This window comes from Saccostrea cucullata, unplaced genomic scaffold (genome assembly GCF_032062105.1).
Source record: "Saccostrea cucullata isolate Sc308-1 unplaced genomic scaffold, CSIRO_AGI_Scuc_v1 ctg495, whole genome shotgun sequence".
NCBI classification, from domain to species: Eukaryota; Metazoa; Mollusca; class Bivalvia; order Ostreida; family Ostreidae; genus Saccostrea; species Saccostrea cuccullata.
This window is the reverse complement of record NW_026923961.1, coordinates 1-14,933: the sequence shown is the minus strand read 5'-3', so window position 1 is coordinate 14,933 and position 14,933 is coordinate 1. Positions and strand designations below refer to the sequence as shown.

General features: G+C 33.3%; 2 protein-coding genes across 2 annotated transcripts; one reads left to right on the top strand and one right to left on the bottom strand.

Annotated features, from left to right (window-relative positions):
* The first annotated feature begins 240 nt into the window (after positions 1-240).
* Positions 241-8,939, top strand: LOC134265337 (uncharacterized). Its single transcript, XM_062747557.1, has 7 exons — positions 241-418; positions 1,896-1,931; positions 2,158-2,364; positions 2,848-2,894; positions 5,941-6,055; positions 6,210-6,420; positions 7,861-8,939. The coding sequence occupies exons 1-7, from the start codon at positions 347-349 to the stop codon at positions 7,926-7,928; spliced, it is 756 nt and encodes a 251-aa protein (XP_062603541.1). The 5' UTR covers positions 241-346; the 3' UTR covers positions 7,929-8,939.
* Positions 8,940-9,081: 142 nt separating this feature from the next.
* LOC134265345 (calmodulin-4-like) lies at positions 9,082-13,504 on the bottom strand. The gene is made up of 4 exons (XM_062747564.1): positions 13,224-13,504; positions 11,332-11,521; positions 9,979-10,070; positions 9,082-9,637 (listed from the first exon to the last, which is right to left on the bottom strand). Exons 1-4 carry the CDS (start codon positions 13,259-13,261, stop codon positions 9,421-9,423), a joined length of 537 nt encoding a protein of 178 aa, XP_062603548.1. The 5' UTR covers positions 13,262-13,504; the 3' UTR covers positions 9,082-9,420.
* Between the last annotated feature and the right edge of the window lie 1,429 nt (positions 13,505-14,933).

Sequence of the window (14,933 nt, the reverse complement as noted above, 5' to 3'; positions counted from 1 at the left end):
CAATGTGACTTAGGAGCTTGAATTGACTCCCTGATTTCACTGTTTATTAAACATTTATTTGATCACAAATATGAACATTAAATGTGAGAATTGTTTTTTCTTTATAAAAGAAATTTTAACAATAACATAAATCTTAGATAAAATCTAACATAAAATTACGTTGCATCAAAATAAAGCTAGTTGGCTGATATTTGACTGGTTCTTATCATTTGAGAACTAGTTTACTAGTAGCAACGAAAATAGCTTCAAAATGGCGACCAAGGGTTGAATTGAGTATTGTTTTGTGCCAATAATTTGATGCTTCTTCTCCTTTTATTTAAATAGCATCGACAGTAACTTTGCCAAAATGTCAATGATTGCAAAGAATCGCACTAAGAGTTCCTGGACGCCTTTGAGTAACGAGGAAACTAACAATAAGGTAAACTCCGGAACAAGCAGGTGCCCGTTCTTCTCTCATCCACAAATAGTTATATAGTAGACCTGAATCAACAATATCTATGTATCTGACTTTGTAAACAATTTAGTTTTGTGATTTAACTCAATTACAAACGGAAAAAGGTCTGCATACTTATTTAATATCTAAATTATTGATTTGAAGTTCAATTTTATAATGTGGAGAGCATACAATAATACAGGCTTATACATGTGTATTGTTTTTGAAAGGTGAAATTCAAAACTTATGTGTAATTTCTTAGATGTGATAGTATGATTAAACATTTTTCCCTTGAAAATGTAATATCAGGTAAGTAAAACAAAGCTCTAACTTTATTTTATGACTAAATCAAGTGTTACAGGAAAGGAGAAAATGCATGGCTGGACCGGGAATTGAACCCCGGACCCCTGCATCCTCAGTTAGGTGCTCTGCCAACTGAACCATTTAGACCGATATACACAGCCCAAACCATTACATTCCGCCCTCCTTAAATGGTCTTGGCCCTTGAAGACACAACCCAAGTTCTTATTACCCCCTGGCAGGACTTTCACCTGCAATACCAGGGGTGGTCAATGGCACCAAATCTGTAACAGGAAAGGAGAAAATATATGGCTGGACGGTAGGGCTGGGAGGATACAACTTGTTCTATATCGATTTGTATCACAATATTTGAGCCATGATATGTATCACGATATGTTTAATTACTTTTGAATTAAAATCTTTTTTTGCATTGAAATAAACAAATTATTTCTTTGCAATTAAGAATAATTCATTCAAAATAGTGTTTATACGTTGTAAAACAAAAATATTTCATTCAAGTGGTTTTCATCTATATTAAGCTTATTTATGTTATATATTTATTAACCCCAAATGTTAAATAAACAAAGAAAAATAGAAGTCAGATTTTCATGGGCAATATTTCAATATTTCTTTATTTGTATCGATATGCGTATCGTCCTCACAGATATCACGATATATCATCCCAGCCCTCCTGGACCGGGAATCGAACCCGGAACCCCTGCATTACTACCCGGTAGTCAGGTGCTCTGCTTACTGAGCTATCCAAGATGATATCCATGGCCCAAACCTTTACACAAGCAAAAGGTCAATTTGTTTTTTCCTGATCGGTGCTTGGGATAGCTCTTTTTTTCTATTGCCCTCTGCTGTTGGGTCTGAATAATAGGATACAATGATCTAGATATGGTATTTTGGTTTAAATTTTAATGAAAAAAAACACTATTTTCCAGTTCACTTAAAAGTTTACATGAAATAGAGAACAAGACAGTATATTGCAATATTGCAATTTGCCATCAAATATTGCAATATATCGCAATATAATTTTTCTGGCAATATCCACCCCTACCCAGATACATGTTCTTTAATACTATTATAGATATAGACATTAGCCAAAATATATGTTTGGATTATATACATGTGTAAGTCACTTTTATTACTTTTGTAGATATTTGAAGAAAGATCTTCCCTTTTAGGAAAATGGGTGAGTGTTCCAACAGACTTTTATTATAATGATGTTTTTCACACTCAGCTGATAGAGAAAAGTTAATTAACCATTAATCAGCTGTTACACTGAGTAGTTTTATTATAATTTATCAATTTGACAATGCTGTTGAAAATTTCTTCACACTTGAGACATCTGAACTTGTATTTTTATAGTTATAAAGCACATTCTGTGTGTACTATTTGTTTTATTCTTTTTCTGACAGTATGATAAGTGGACAGATGAACAGAGAAGAAAAGTTTTAGAAGACCTGATGAATAGGTCCAAAATAAAACAATTAAAATTTGTACAAGAGATCGTGAACGAAAAAGTGCCCTGTATACGTGAAGACTTTACCCGAGAACTGCCCAAAATTTTATCTGTTTACATTTTTTCATTCCTGGATCCTAGAAGTCTAAGTCGATGTGCAAGGGTAAGATAGCAATTTATTTGGAATCCAAACCAATCATCAAATGGTTTGTTTCCTTCAATTAATGAATAGACTATTTTTTTTAAACCATAAAGGTCAGTATATGTATGTATGCTTGGTGTTTTTTTTTTGGGGGGGGGTGGAGAAAATACTTTGTAATTGATTAATTTATTTGAAGTTACATTGTATTAGGCAGATTTTTTTCTTCTGACTCCTTTTTATTTAGAGTCAGATGGATTGATACACATTTTGGGTTGAATTTAGTGTCAAATGTTGTTGTTGTCGTTGTCGATAAAGTCGTTAACTTTTCACATTTTCATCCACACTCAATAGGTACCACTGGTAATTTCAAGACCAAACTTGCTACAAAGTATCCTTGGGTAAAGGTCTACGATTTGGTTTGTTTCTGCCAGGACCACACCCTTTTCCAAGTTGGTGTGTGGAAAAGAAAAATTAATGACATTTTTAAAAAATCTTCTTCTCAAGAACCACTGGGCCAGGAAGGATGAATATCATGTGGAATCATTTCTCAGGTAAACTTGATTAAGTTTGTTCAAATCATGGAAAACATTGGTTATCTGGGGCCAAAATGTAAATATAGTTTTACATATGAAATTAATGTAAATATTTAAAAATTTTATTTAAAAAACTGAGCCAACAAATGACTTTCTTATGTGGAATCATCCTCATGAAGTGTAGATTAAGTGTGATTGTGGGGCCACAATGGCAGATTTTTACATAGGAATATATAGGAAAAATCTTCTCATTGAGACATGAAAGATGAAACTCCTGTGGAATCATCCTCATGAAGTGAAGATTCAAGTTTGTTCAAATCATGACCCACGTGGGTAGGGTGGGGCCTAATGGCAGATCAAAGTTTTACATAGGTATATATAGGGAAACCTTTTAAAATCTTCTTTTCAAGTATTTCAAATCATGCTTAGTGATATTTATATGGAATCACCCTCAGATAGTGTAGATTCTAGTTTGTTTAACATTTTTACCACCTGGGGGGTAAACTCAGGTGACCCCCCTCCCCCCCCCCCCCCCTCAGTAAACTTTCAGTTCTGATCTCATGTGCTTTTTCCTAGCCAATTGCTCAGGTGAGCGATGTGGCCCCTGGGCCTCTTGTTTAGAGTCAGACAGATTGATACACATTTTGGGTTAAAGGATGACTGCACTTAAGGAAACTTAGAAATTGTGACATAATTAATTTTAAAAATAGGCATATTTCTTTTAATGGTAGAAATGGCCAGTGTCTTAACTGCAACTTTGTGTAATTACGTTAATTAAAAGTTCGTATTAACGAAGTTTGAAGTAGTTTTTATTGGGAGGGGTCATTGCATATCCTGGAATCTCCATAGGATAATGAGTACGCCCACCTTTTTACAGGCTTAATACATAGTCAGCGCAAGTTTTTGTATTTTTTAACCTTTTTATTTTAGTTGTATATTTATATATATTAACCATGTTAACAAAATTATCAAAAGGAGATCAAAAGACAAACATGCGTTCTGGTTAAAAAGTGTGTTCACTTTCTATATAGTAAAATGCCATTTTTTGACCACGTTGTTACCTGTTGAATATTATAATTAACCACGTGATTTCTATACCCAGGTAAATCTGTGAATACTAAAATTCCATCACGTGACATGTAAGGAAACACGCATTCTGCTAGGCGATAGTGATTGTCCATATCTGTTTCAAACCATTCCCATCGAGCCACGGGTTATTCTTTTTTCTCTTAGACATCTATAAGATTATTCTTATATTTATCTCAAAAGCGTTTCATTCTACTATATTTACATATTTTCGAGTGTATTGTATGTCTCTACATGTTCGTAGTCTATAAGAAAAAAAGAGATTTATTTATTATGTTTTGAACCATTGCTTAACATGAACATCCAAAGTAAGATCCAGGAAATAAAAATGAAATTCATCCCCCGCACGCTAATTTATGGGGAGAAGAAATTATATAGAAAAATGCTTAAATAATTGTGACGTTTTTCTTTGCTTTTATTAAATAAAAACTAAAAAATTATGAACAAAGTCTTAATGTTGATATTCAGGGCCCCAGGGTCAGAGGTTCTGGTGTTAGGACAGGGCTCAATTGATTATATAGTGAAAATGCATTAAATCTTTGAAAATCTTCTTCTCTACTACTAGGTATTAAATAAACTAACTAAGTACATAGTTATGATGACATCAGCCATTGCTTTGATTTTCAATGGCTACTTCAGGGGTTCTGGTGTTATTTGTTATTAGTTATATACTAAATTGAAAACTTAAAAAATAATAGTATTTGATAAACATATAAGAGAGAGAGAGAGAGAGAGAGAATGCACCAAATATAAAAATTGTAACTTTTCCCCATTTTAGAGGTTCTTGTGTTAGCTCCGCCTCTTATGCATATATATAAAATGCATTAAATCTTTGAAAATCTTTTTCTCTATTTGCAAAGAGGTATTAAATAAACAAATTATTTTATTGCATCGCAGTTTATAAGCTTTATGACATTGCCTTTCATTTGGAAATAGACCAAACTCTATAAGAAAAGACTTAAGGCAAAAATAGATACAAAAATAAATTTGATAACAGAGATTGATTATATAAGAAAATGCATTACTTCTTTGCAAATCTTCTTCCTTTAGTGTCAAATGTTGAATATGCTAAGTACATAATTATGATAAATGTCAAAAATTGTGAAATTCACACTCAATAGGTAAGAGGTTCTGGTGTTAGGACAGACTCTTTATATAGCCTAAAATGTCATTAAATCTTTGAAAATCTTCTTCTCTGCTTCTGAGTATTAAATAATCTATATTAAGGACATGTGTGATGAAAAGAATGCTTCTATCAAAATTTTGAATTTTATGGCCCCAGGGTCAGGGGTTATGGTGTTAGGATGTGGCTCTATAATGATTATATAGTGAAAATACATTACATCTATTAAAATCTTTTTCTCTACTCCTGGGTAATAAGCAGAATGAACTATTAACAAAGTTATGATGGGATGGGCTCTTCCTCAAACATGAATTGTGAATTTCAAGGAAAACATTGAAGTCATCTAGATACCAAAATTTAAATATAGTTACTGATATACTGAAAATGAATTGTTTGAAATCTGCTCCTTGGTATTAATCAAACATTTTTGATAAGCAAGTGTGCGTTTTCAAAAATTGTGCAATGTGTAGACCTAGGGTCAGTGGTTCTTGTGTGGAAGGAGCACTCCTGATTATTGTTGAATATTACTGATTAGTTGACATACTTTTTTTTTTGTTCCCCTACCCTGCTTATCCATATTAAGTAAACAAACTTAACAATTGCTAAGTGTATAATTATGATAAGCAATGGTGTGTTACTGTAACAGTGTTGTGAATGCCATAGCATCTAGCTTAAAACATTAACCAAATTCAATCATTTGAAAGTTGTTGCATGATGCTCAGGTGACCTATAAGGCCCATGGGCCTCTTGTTGTTTGTAAGAGCATTGTCATCAGAGTTTTGATATTTTTAATTTTTGTAAAAGAGATCTGGACTATAATGACAACTGAAGTTACTTTATACTGTTTTGTTGTAGGAGAGAGCGGGGTTACTATGGATACGAAGCAGAGGAGATTACTAGGCAAGCCAAGAGTAAAGTGAAGACTGGAACTAATGTTCTTAACCAGAGCAGGAAATCCCAATCTCTGTCGGTAAGTCTTTTTAAAACTCTCATCAGTAAATTCTTGAAATTTCAGTGAATAAACACATGATATTAAAGTTGAATAAAGATAAAAATTTACATATCGTGTTTGCTTCCCTTGCCTTGCTAAAATATCGCTTACTCAGTTAGAATTTTTGTTGTAGCTGTTAAATTATTCAGAGGATGCTATGTCCAATCAGAGGCCGCAGTGGGCAACCATGAACTCCCCCTACGTGTCATTTGAGGCCAAGGTCGTAGATAAAAATAAACGCAACATCAGTCCCACTCGCAATACCGGCAATTCTTCACAGACGTTTTCACCCATCAAACCCGGGTCACGACCCGTAACAGCCAGATCAGAAAGAGACCCACCGAGTGAGTTTATTGTAATGATTCGTAATTATAAAGATACAACATTTCATTCATTACTTACAGTAAGGCCACAATAAAAATGTTCCTAGATTCTCATTACCGCCCGCCCTGAATTTTTACCACCGCCTCGATTTTTTTTGTTTTTCTTCGTCTTATTTCTGATCAGGATCGGTATTCATCTACCATTCTACTTTCGTTTTAAATTCCGCGAAAGTCGACATGATTTTGACAGCTGAAAAGATGGTAATTGCTGTAATACATGCATATATATTTTAAACAAGGGTCATTGGTTGAAAAAGATTGGTGATGATGTGAAATAAGAGATAATTAAACTTTACTATGACTTTTATTCGGGTATTGTAGATAAAATTACATCGATTGACCAGGTCAATAAAAAATCTGCAAAACTCAAAAAATAAAAAATATAAAATAAAAACCGCCCGCCCGCCCCGATTTTTGAAAAAATTCGGATGAGAATCTAGCAATTTATTTATTATGGCCTAACCTATTTAATTTATACCTAGCACTGTAAACAAAACAATTTATTGGCAATTTCTAATTGATTCAAATGTAAATACCAGCAGCTTTCATCTTTTTAAATCATATTCTATACTTTACTATATTTTTATATTAATTTTGAAATTTTTTTTATTTGACCTTTTTCATCATTTCAGTAGTAAGAGGGTGGAAATTAAATCATTTACATCTACAAAACAACGTATGCATTACAATTGTTAAGGAATGTTTTTAAGTTTTGTGTGAGTTATTGGTGTTTGAATCACACATACTTTTCACGTAGGCATATTTCATGAAGCGCATTAGCGCTTCATGAAAAATATGCCTACGTGGAAGTCTGTGTGATTCACACACCAATAATTCACACTAAACTGAAAAACATTCCTTATATTTACATTTTACATCTTTGGAAGCACCAAAAATTTACTCAATATTTGAATTTCTCGCTGCCCTATATCATTGCATTTTTGCTAACGTCGCTGCAGCCTCATTGTGACGTCACGTTAATGCATCTATCTCCGTGTATATTTCTACGCATGAGTATACACGAAAATGGTTTTCAAATCAATTTCACAGTTGGTTTACTAGAAAAACACAGCAAATGTAAATATTCTTTATTGAGTTACAAAATGGAAGGTTCCTAAAAATCTGTATAGCATAAAAAAGTGTCCATGGAAAGTTTTGGCCAATTTCTCTGCTTGATCTTGATAAATGATTTTTTTTTCTATGTAATTAACATATAAACTTATACATGTATTATGGTTGAAGTGTTAAATTTTTAGGACACTGGGCAATTAGACAAGTAGCAAGATGTCCTAATTTTCCATATTGAGGTGGTGGGTTAGATATATATCTTTTAATGTTACTCCATTGTCTAGATACTCTTCACACATCATCATGACATCTCTTACTTTTCTCTCTCTACAGCTGCCAGACTTTTCCCAGAGAAGCCCTGGAAGGTTCCTGATGGTATGGATTCTGATGAAGACATTTAATGTTCCATAGCTAGATATCTCAAGTTATAGACGTCCACTCAATGTTCCAAGCCTGGTGACCAGTCAGCCATATATGTTCAGATTCCGACGTGTCCTGTCCAGTTAATCATATAGATCTCGACTTATAAAATACAGTTAAACCTCACTATCTCAAACTCTGATACCTCAAATACTACAGATAAATCGAAGTCCCTACCACTATATTCTTAATGTACTATTTGAAACCTTGATATGTGGAACCTTCTTGGTCCCACAGAGTTTGAGATAAAGAGGTTTGACTGTATTCTAGAGCTGATATCAACCTAAGTGTCCATCATTTACATCACTGTCTCGATTCACAATTTTTTTTTGTCTTTGATATCAAATACATGTATTTCTGTTGTTGGTAAGATATTGTGCTCTGAAGGGGATTCTAGAATATTTTTTGACTCGAGAAAATTTTATACTGTAATTAGAATTTAGAAACATTTGTACATGTAACTTTTGAAAATGTGATTGCTAAATTTTAGTCTTATTTTAACAAGTAACAGTAATATTTTGACTACATGTATTTATGTAGTGATTTTAGTTTTATTTATTATTCCAGGACCTTTGTTTTGTATTAGATGTTATTCTGTTACTGGCATTGTGTACATGCCGTTGAGTTCATGCCGTCCATTAATTATTTATTTGGGATGATACTTTACAGTTAAATATTTGTAGAATATTTTACATTATAACCATTATTCCTATTGATTTTATACAGATAAAATTATTGATTTTACTTCGTATTTGAATATTTAATGTATTTTGTTTTTAGATTCAAATGAGAAATTTTGGGGACAATGATCTTTAGCAGATTATTCAATCAAGACTTCTTGATAGATTTTTTTTTACTTTTTTGTTTTTATGTACAAACCAGAAATTAGAAATTTTTCAGTATATACAAATTTTCATGTTTATCAATTGTCAGAAAATATTTCAAATGTCAAACACTAACAGCTGATTTTATGATGAACATGTTTTTTCTTTTCTATTATTTGTAGATGTTTATAATATATTTACTTAGATAGTTATGTACTATACAGTGATATTATGCTATGAGTATTGTTGTGACAATTTTTTCAGTATTGTCGAAAAACAATAAATGGTAAATAGTTTTAAAATTTATTTTCATTTTGCACATGAATAAACATAATACATAATATTGAATAGATAAAACTTGCACATTTTATTCCTTAAAGCTGTTAAATACTGAAATCAATCAATAGAAAAAAAAAACTCTCTCAAGAAGATAAAAATCAATAAATAAAGTAAAGTAATATGATATAATAAATAAATACATCAACTCAGTTATCCCAGCATTGTTTTATCAATGTTCTACATAAACATCCAACAAATGACTAGTCCACAGTAGAGCTCACCTTCCCGTAACCATCAAATCTAATAACTGACCACAAGTATACCTGCCTGCCAGTAGCTGATTATCTCCACCTAGTGTAGATTTCGGACACTAGTGGAGCACGCCTTTTGTCACCAGCTGACTCTGTACGAAGTCTTGGTAAGCCACTTTCCCGTCGTTGTTGGTGTCCAGTTTGTTGACCTTGTCCTTGATTTCGTCATCGACCTCGACCCCCATGTCTGTGAACCCCTGAAGTATTTGCTCCTTTGTCGCGCGCCCATCTTTATTGTCATCAAACTTAAAGAAGATATTGCGTAACCTTGATGTTCTGAAAATAAATAACAAAGTAGGAGTGTACGTATCGACTGTTTTACAGCATCTTTGATTGATGTCACAAATTATTCTACCCAAATTGAAAAGACATGATCGAAGCAAAGAGCTTACAAAATGTACAGTCAAACCTAAAAAGCTTGGATTGGGTCGGGCCTAGAATAAATTTTAAAGCATACAAAGTGCCTAAAAATCCATTTTTAATGCAATTGTGGCTGTAAATTCCATCTGTCTTTTACTTATCCATGGTGTAAATATATATTTGTAGATATAATGTTAACGTAGGTATATATATACAGCTGTGTATAAGTACCAGGGTGTCTATAAGTCGTCACTCACCCGTCCTTTACTCCTGGGCGGCCCATGGCGTCATAGAACTCGTCAATAGTTATAAATCCATCGCCCTCCGTATTGATAGACTTTAGAAGCTCCTACAAGTCCATAAATAATAATAAAGTCAATCTGGCAGCAAAACTTCATATAAACAAGAAAACTGACGAGGTACTCTCTTGAAACTGACAGAATGGGTGATTAGTCACAAAAATTTCAACAACATTATATAAATATTGCATGTAGTTGAGTGTAACATTGAAAATTTTCACCCCAAGAAAACCATTGCCAGCAGAGGCGCAGAAACAATGGTTTTGTATTTATTTCAGTTTATTATGCATGCAATATTTATTATATTATATGAAAATGTTTTATACAAATACATATTACAGTGAACCGTGCGCGCATAAATTCCGCAGTTTTTTGTGTTACCACCCGTCGTCAAGAATGTTGACTGTTGCTACGCAGGAGTTTTTTGCATTATTCAGCGGGTAGTAGTGTTTTTTATCAAATGTTTCTCGACAAATCAGATTCAAGTAATTTACATGAAAGTATAATATAAACAATTGTTGTATTTATTTCAGTTTATTATACCTGTGCTATTTTTTCCTTATATAAAAATTACATCGTTAAATATGAATTATTCCCTAGAAATCACTGTGATTGGACTAGTTCCTGTGTGTTAGTCAAATGAGCTAATCCCTGTTTCGAAAGTTAATTCCCGGTTATCCGTATTCCTCTTGATTTTACGTTTTTCCTAAATTCTATGGTCGATACAATGACTTTGTAAGCAAATACAATTTATCATTGAAATCAAATCTTTTGACGTTTTTCATACTAATTGTTAGTCCATTATAAACACTAATGTGTTTTTTCGTTTTTTTCATGACAAGTGTGTTTGACCGGTGCGAATAGGTAGCTAGGTTTGTCACCTGATCTCACCTCTGATGTTTTGGAGGTCCGTTTTTGCTTTGCTCCTATTTTGTATTGTTTTATGGACTTTGATATAGAATACTCCATATCCTTAATAATCGGTAAAATACACCGTATGTTAATGGACTAATTCCGGAGCGTTAGTCAAGTGAGCTAATCCCCGCTCCGAAAGCTAATCTCTGCAGTAATCTTTTATCCTCTAATTTTTATAAACTTTGTATCGGTAAAATAAGACAGTTAAAAAGTATATTATTGAGTGGGTTTGCTAGATTCTTGCAAGATGTACTCCCTACATACTTTACGATAAACTTTAACGGTATATACTAATTTTAATGATGTTAGACACGATACAGTGAGTTCTCGCTACATTGGACAATGTCTAGTGAGGTGCATGGGGTGGATCTAGTTTTAATTAGATTTTATACTGACCTCCACTTTCCATCTTTCTCCGTACCCCAGAAACATCATCAGCTTGACGAACTCTGCCGTAGTCAGTTTCCCGCGGTTTTCTTTGTCCATGGCCGTGAATTCGGCCTTGAAATAGAGCTTCTCGTAATCAATCGGGTTTGGCTCCGCCCCGTTCTTTTCAGACGAATCATCTTTAGCCGTTGTACATTTACTGAAATTGGAGAATTATTATCAACAATAAATTGAATGCACAAAACTTTAATGACTCTCTCTCTCTCTCTCTCTCTCTCCAACTTTCTGAAATGACATGCCGCACACAAATATAGACACCGATCATCAATATTATATCCTGAGCGTTGTTATTATAAGAAGGCTTAGTATGAAAGTGAGTTCGATTTTTTCATCACTTTTATAATAGAATACATATAGGTGACTAACCGTATAGATACACGTGTTTCACTATCGATATTTTGTGCAACATAAATGTAAAGAGTATAATACATATGCATAAATAAGAGGACAAGAAGAAATTACTCTATATACTGTGTATAAGCAAAAAAGAGACCCATCGCTCAGCTGAGTACGCTTGTCAGAGAAAAGCAGAAATGAAAATTAATGAAATCATGACAAGGAGCACACACAGTGGAGGTGACCGGTCGGCAGGGGATGCTTACTCCTTCAGTGCACCTGATCCCATCTAGGATATTCTGGAGGTCCGTGTTTGCTCTGCTCCTGTTCTGTATAATTAAAAAAAAATCTCCTGCGAAGTGAAGAGTGGCAAGTAAATTGAAATTTCCTCCATTTTTCTCATTGGCTGCTATTTATACCCCCACACCCGCACTTTGAATGACTACAGCTTGATTTCTGCTCGTTATCTCCATATATTTCATTCTTAAACATGTCTGTGTATTACATTGATCCACAGTTGTGGTCCCATAAAGCTAGCCCAGGGTGTCATGCTTTGAACAAACTTGAATCTGCAGTATGTAATGAAGATTTTATGTTTAATCTTTTCTGCCCAATGATTTGGTTTCTATGAAAAAGAAATTTGATAGATATAATTACATTTATACCGATGTTTATTCATCTCGCCTTGGAAGAAAGGGAAGAAATTTGAACCTCCTAACCCAAGGTTGAAACCCCCTTAATCCAGTAATTTTTTTGTGTGGTAAGTCTGGCTTATTCTTTTGAAGAAGAATGGAATTGTGAAAAGTCAGTATCGACGATGACAGACAACGGCGGTAAAATACTCGTACCTATCAGGAAAAAAAATGAACTTTTGACTTATTTGAGAAATAAAGGTTTTCAGTTCTTTAAAAGCGCCACGAAACCAGTCAGCTCTAAAAAGTAGACATCAAAAAGAACTCATCTGCTCGAATGATAAATCACGAGGATTCTGAAGGGTTTCTTTAACTTTAAATGGGCGCCTAAAGCCAAAAACAACACTGAAGTCATTTCTCTTCGTTATCAAATTACGGCTATACTGTTCGTATTCCCTTTCCTTTTAAGCAGATATTCGTAACATCAAATCATGTTATGCAGAAAGAAAAAAAATCTTAACTAGATGCCATCGATTTCTGCTTTGATGCATGCAAATAATTAATACATGTATGAAATGCATCAATGCTCTGCTTTAATTGTGCAGATAATAATAATTCTAGATTATCTATATAATTACTTCGAGGTTTCACAAACTAAGGAAAAAAATTAAATGTTAGAACAATCAACACCTACAGGTACAAGTAAAAGCATCAGATTTTAGTCAGGTCCCTACCTTTAAGTAATAGAAAAAATAGCATTGCAGCTGAACTCATGCATATTCCTTACAGAAAATAACATGATAAATGCATTATTATCCTACAGAAATACCGCGCAATTATGCGCGTGCTTTGAAGCGCGCGTGCGTTACCTACCCCTCCATGCTCTGATATTTAGATTTCTTTCCTCCCATACTGACAGTCCCCCCATATATAGTAAAAAGTCATACAGCTGTCTCCCTCTAGCAGCGAACTCAGGCTGCTACGCCTCGCTTCACACCGTAACAGTCTAACACTGTACCACTTCTGTATCAATCCATGATATCATTATACCAGTCAACAATCGGAAAAGGACAATGTTTCGACTTGCCCTTATGATTTTTCCTCATTAATTCCATATCTTTTTTTCTGTTATTCAGCATAGTCCTATAACTATATGACAGATATTTTGTGTATTTGCTCTTAAATTGACGACACCAGAACTGAATTGCATTTCTGTCAATATGAAGTTTGTAGCTTTATCTCTGATCGTAAGTAATAATAAGTAATAAAAATAGATATAATCTGTCTGACATGTTCATATGTTTGATCGATATATCAACAGCTGACGAGATGCTCACGTTAAATTATTTATCGGCGACAAATTATAAACAAAGTATAAACATTAACATTTCATGTATCAATTTAATAAAGCGATAGTTAATAAAAAAAAAATGAAGTTTAAAAAATCTCCATAATTTCGGTAAGAAAGGTAGTGACAGTGTCAGAAAGTGACGAGATTCAAGAGTTCTATGGACACTGTTGTTAAAGTAACTCTGTTTTAATACATTGTACAGTGTATGACACAGAAGCTCAATTTAAACTACAGTCTACGTTACAAATTTTACTGTCCTCCTCTGAAGATAACCCCTCCTTTCCCCCCCACCCTCTCCCAGGAGATGCAAAAAATATACAAACAAAAAGGTAAAGCAACAAACAATCAGAATAAATATCAAAATTTTTTAAAAAAGCAATTGTAGCTCAAAGCTACTTTCAGTATTTTTCATTATATACATACTTACGTGTATATACGAATACGATGATAAAATGACTAACTTTATACCCTGGATAAATGGGGATATTTTAATGTTTTGACTAATTTTTTGTCTTAGTTTCCAATGTAAATTTTTCCTTTCATTCGTGAGTATTTTTGATATGTTTGAATTAGGACCGAATTTTAATTTGGGACACAACAGTTTTTGTTACAATCAAATGGGGGTGGGGTGGGTTGGTCCTATGCACAAGCATCTGTGATTCGAGGGTTGATCCAAAAGTAATATCACAACTTCAATAAAATTAGTCGACGTACAACAACTAAACTATAAATGTTGGAACAATTATTTATTTCTTATTTTATATTTTTTTTTAAATCAGACCTGAAAATTTTATTTCAAAGTAAATGATACTTTTAAAATTATATATTTATAAACATTTGAGATTCTCGAATGAGTTCACAACTTTCTATTCTTAAATGAATTCTTGGTAGCCATTGTGCATTCACTCTTTTTATAACTTATATATAAGTCCGTTGTCAAAATTCCTTGAACAGTATAATAAGACAGTGTCCTTCCAATTACATAACTGATACACGAATTTCTTTTGAAATCAGACACCATGCTAAACATTTCCTTCCGACCCCTCTTATTTCAGTCTTCCTGTCTTCTGATAATAATTCAATGACTTTTCACACTCTCTAAAGTCGCTGTAATCATCTATAAACAAGATTCTTCTGTAATTTTTAATCATTGTAAGTCTTATCAATCTGTGTAACTGTCTATACTGGTAATTTCCCCGCTTTGAAATAAAAATGCAAAATGTACAACAGCT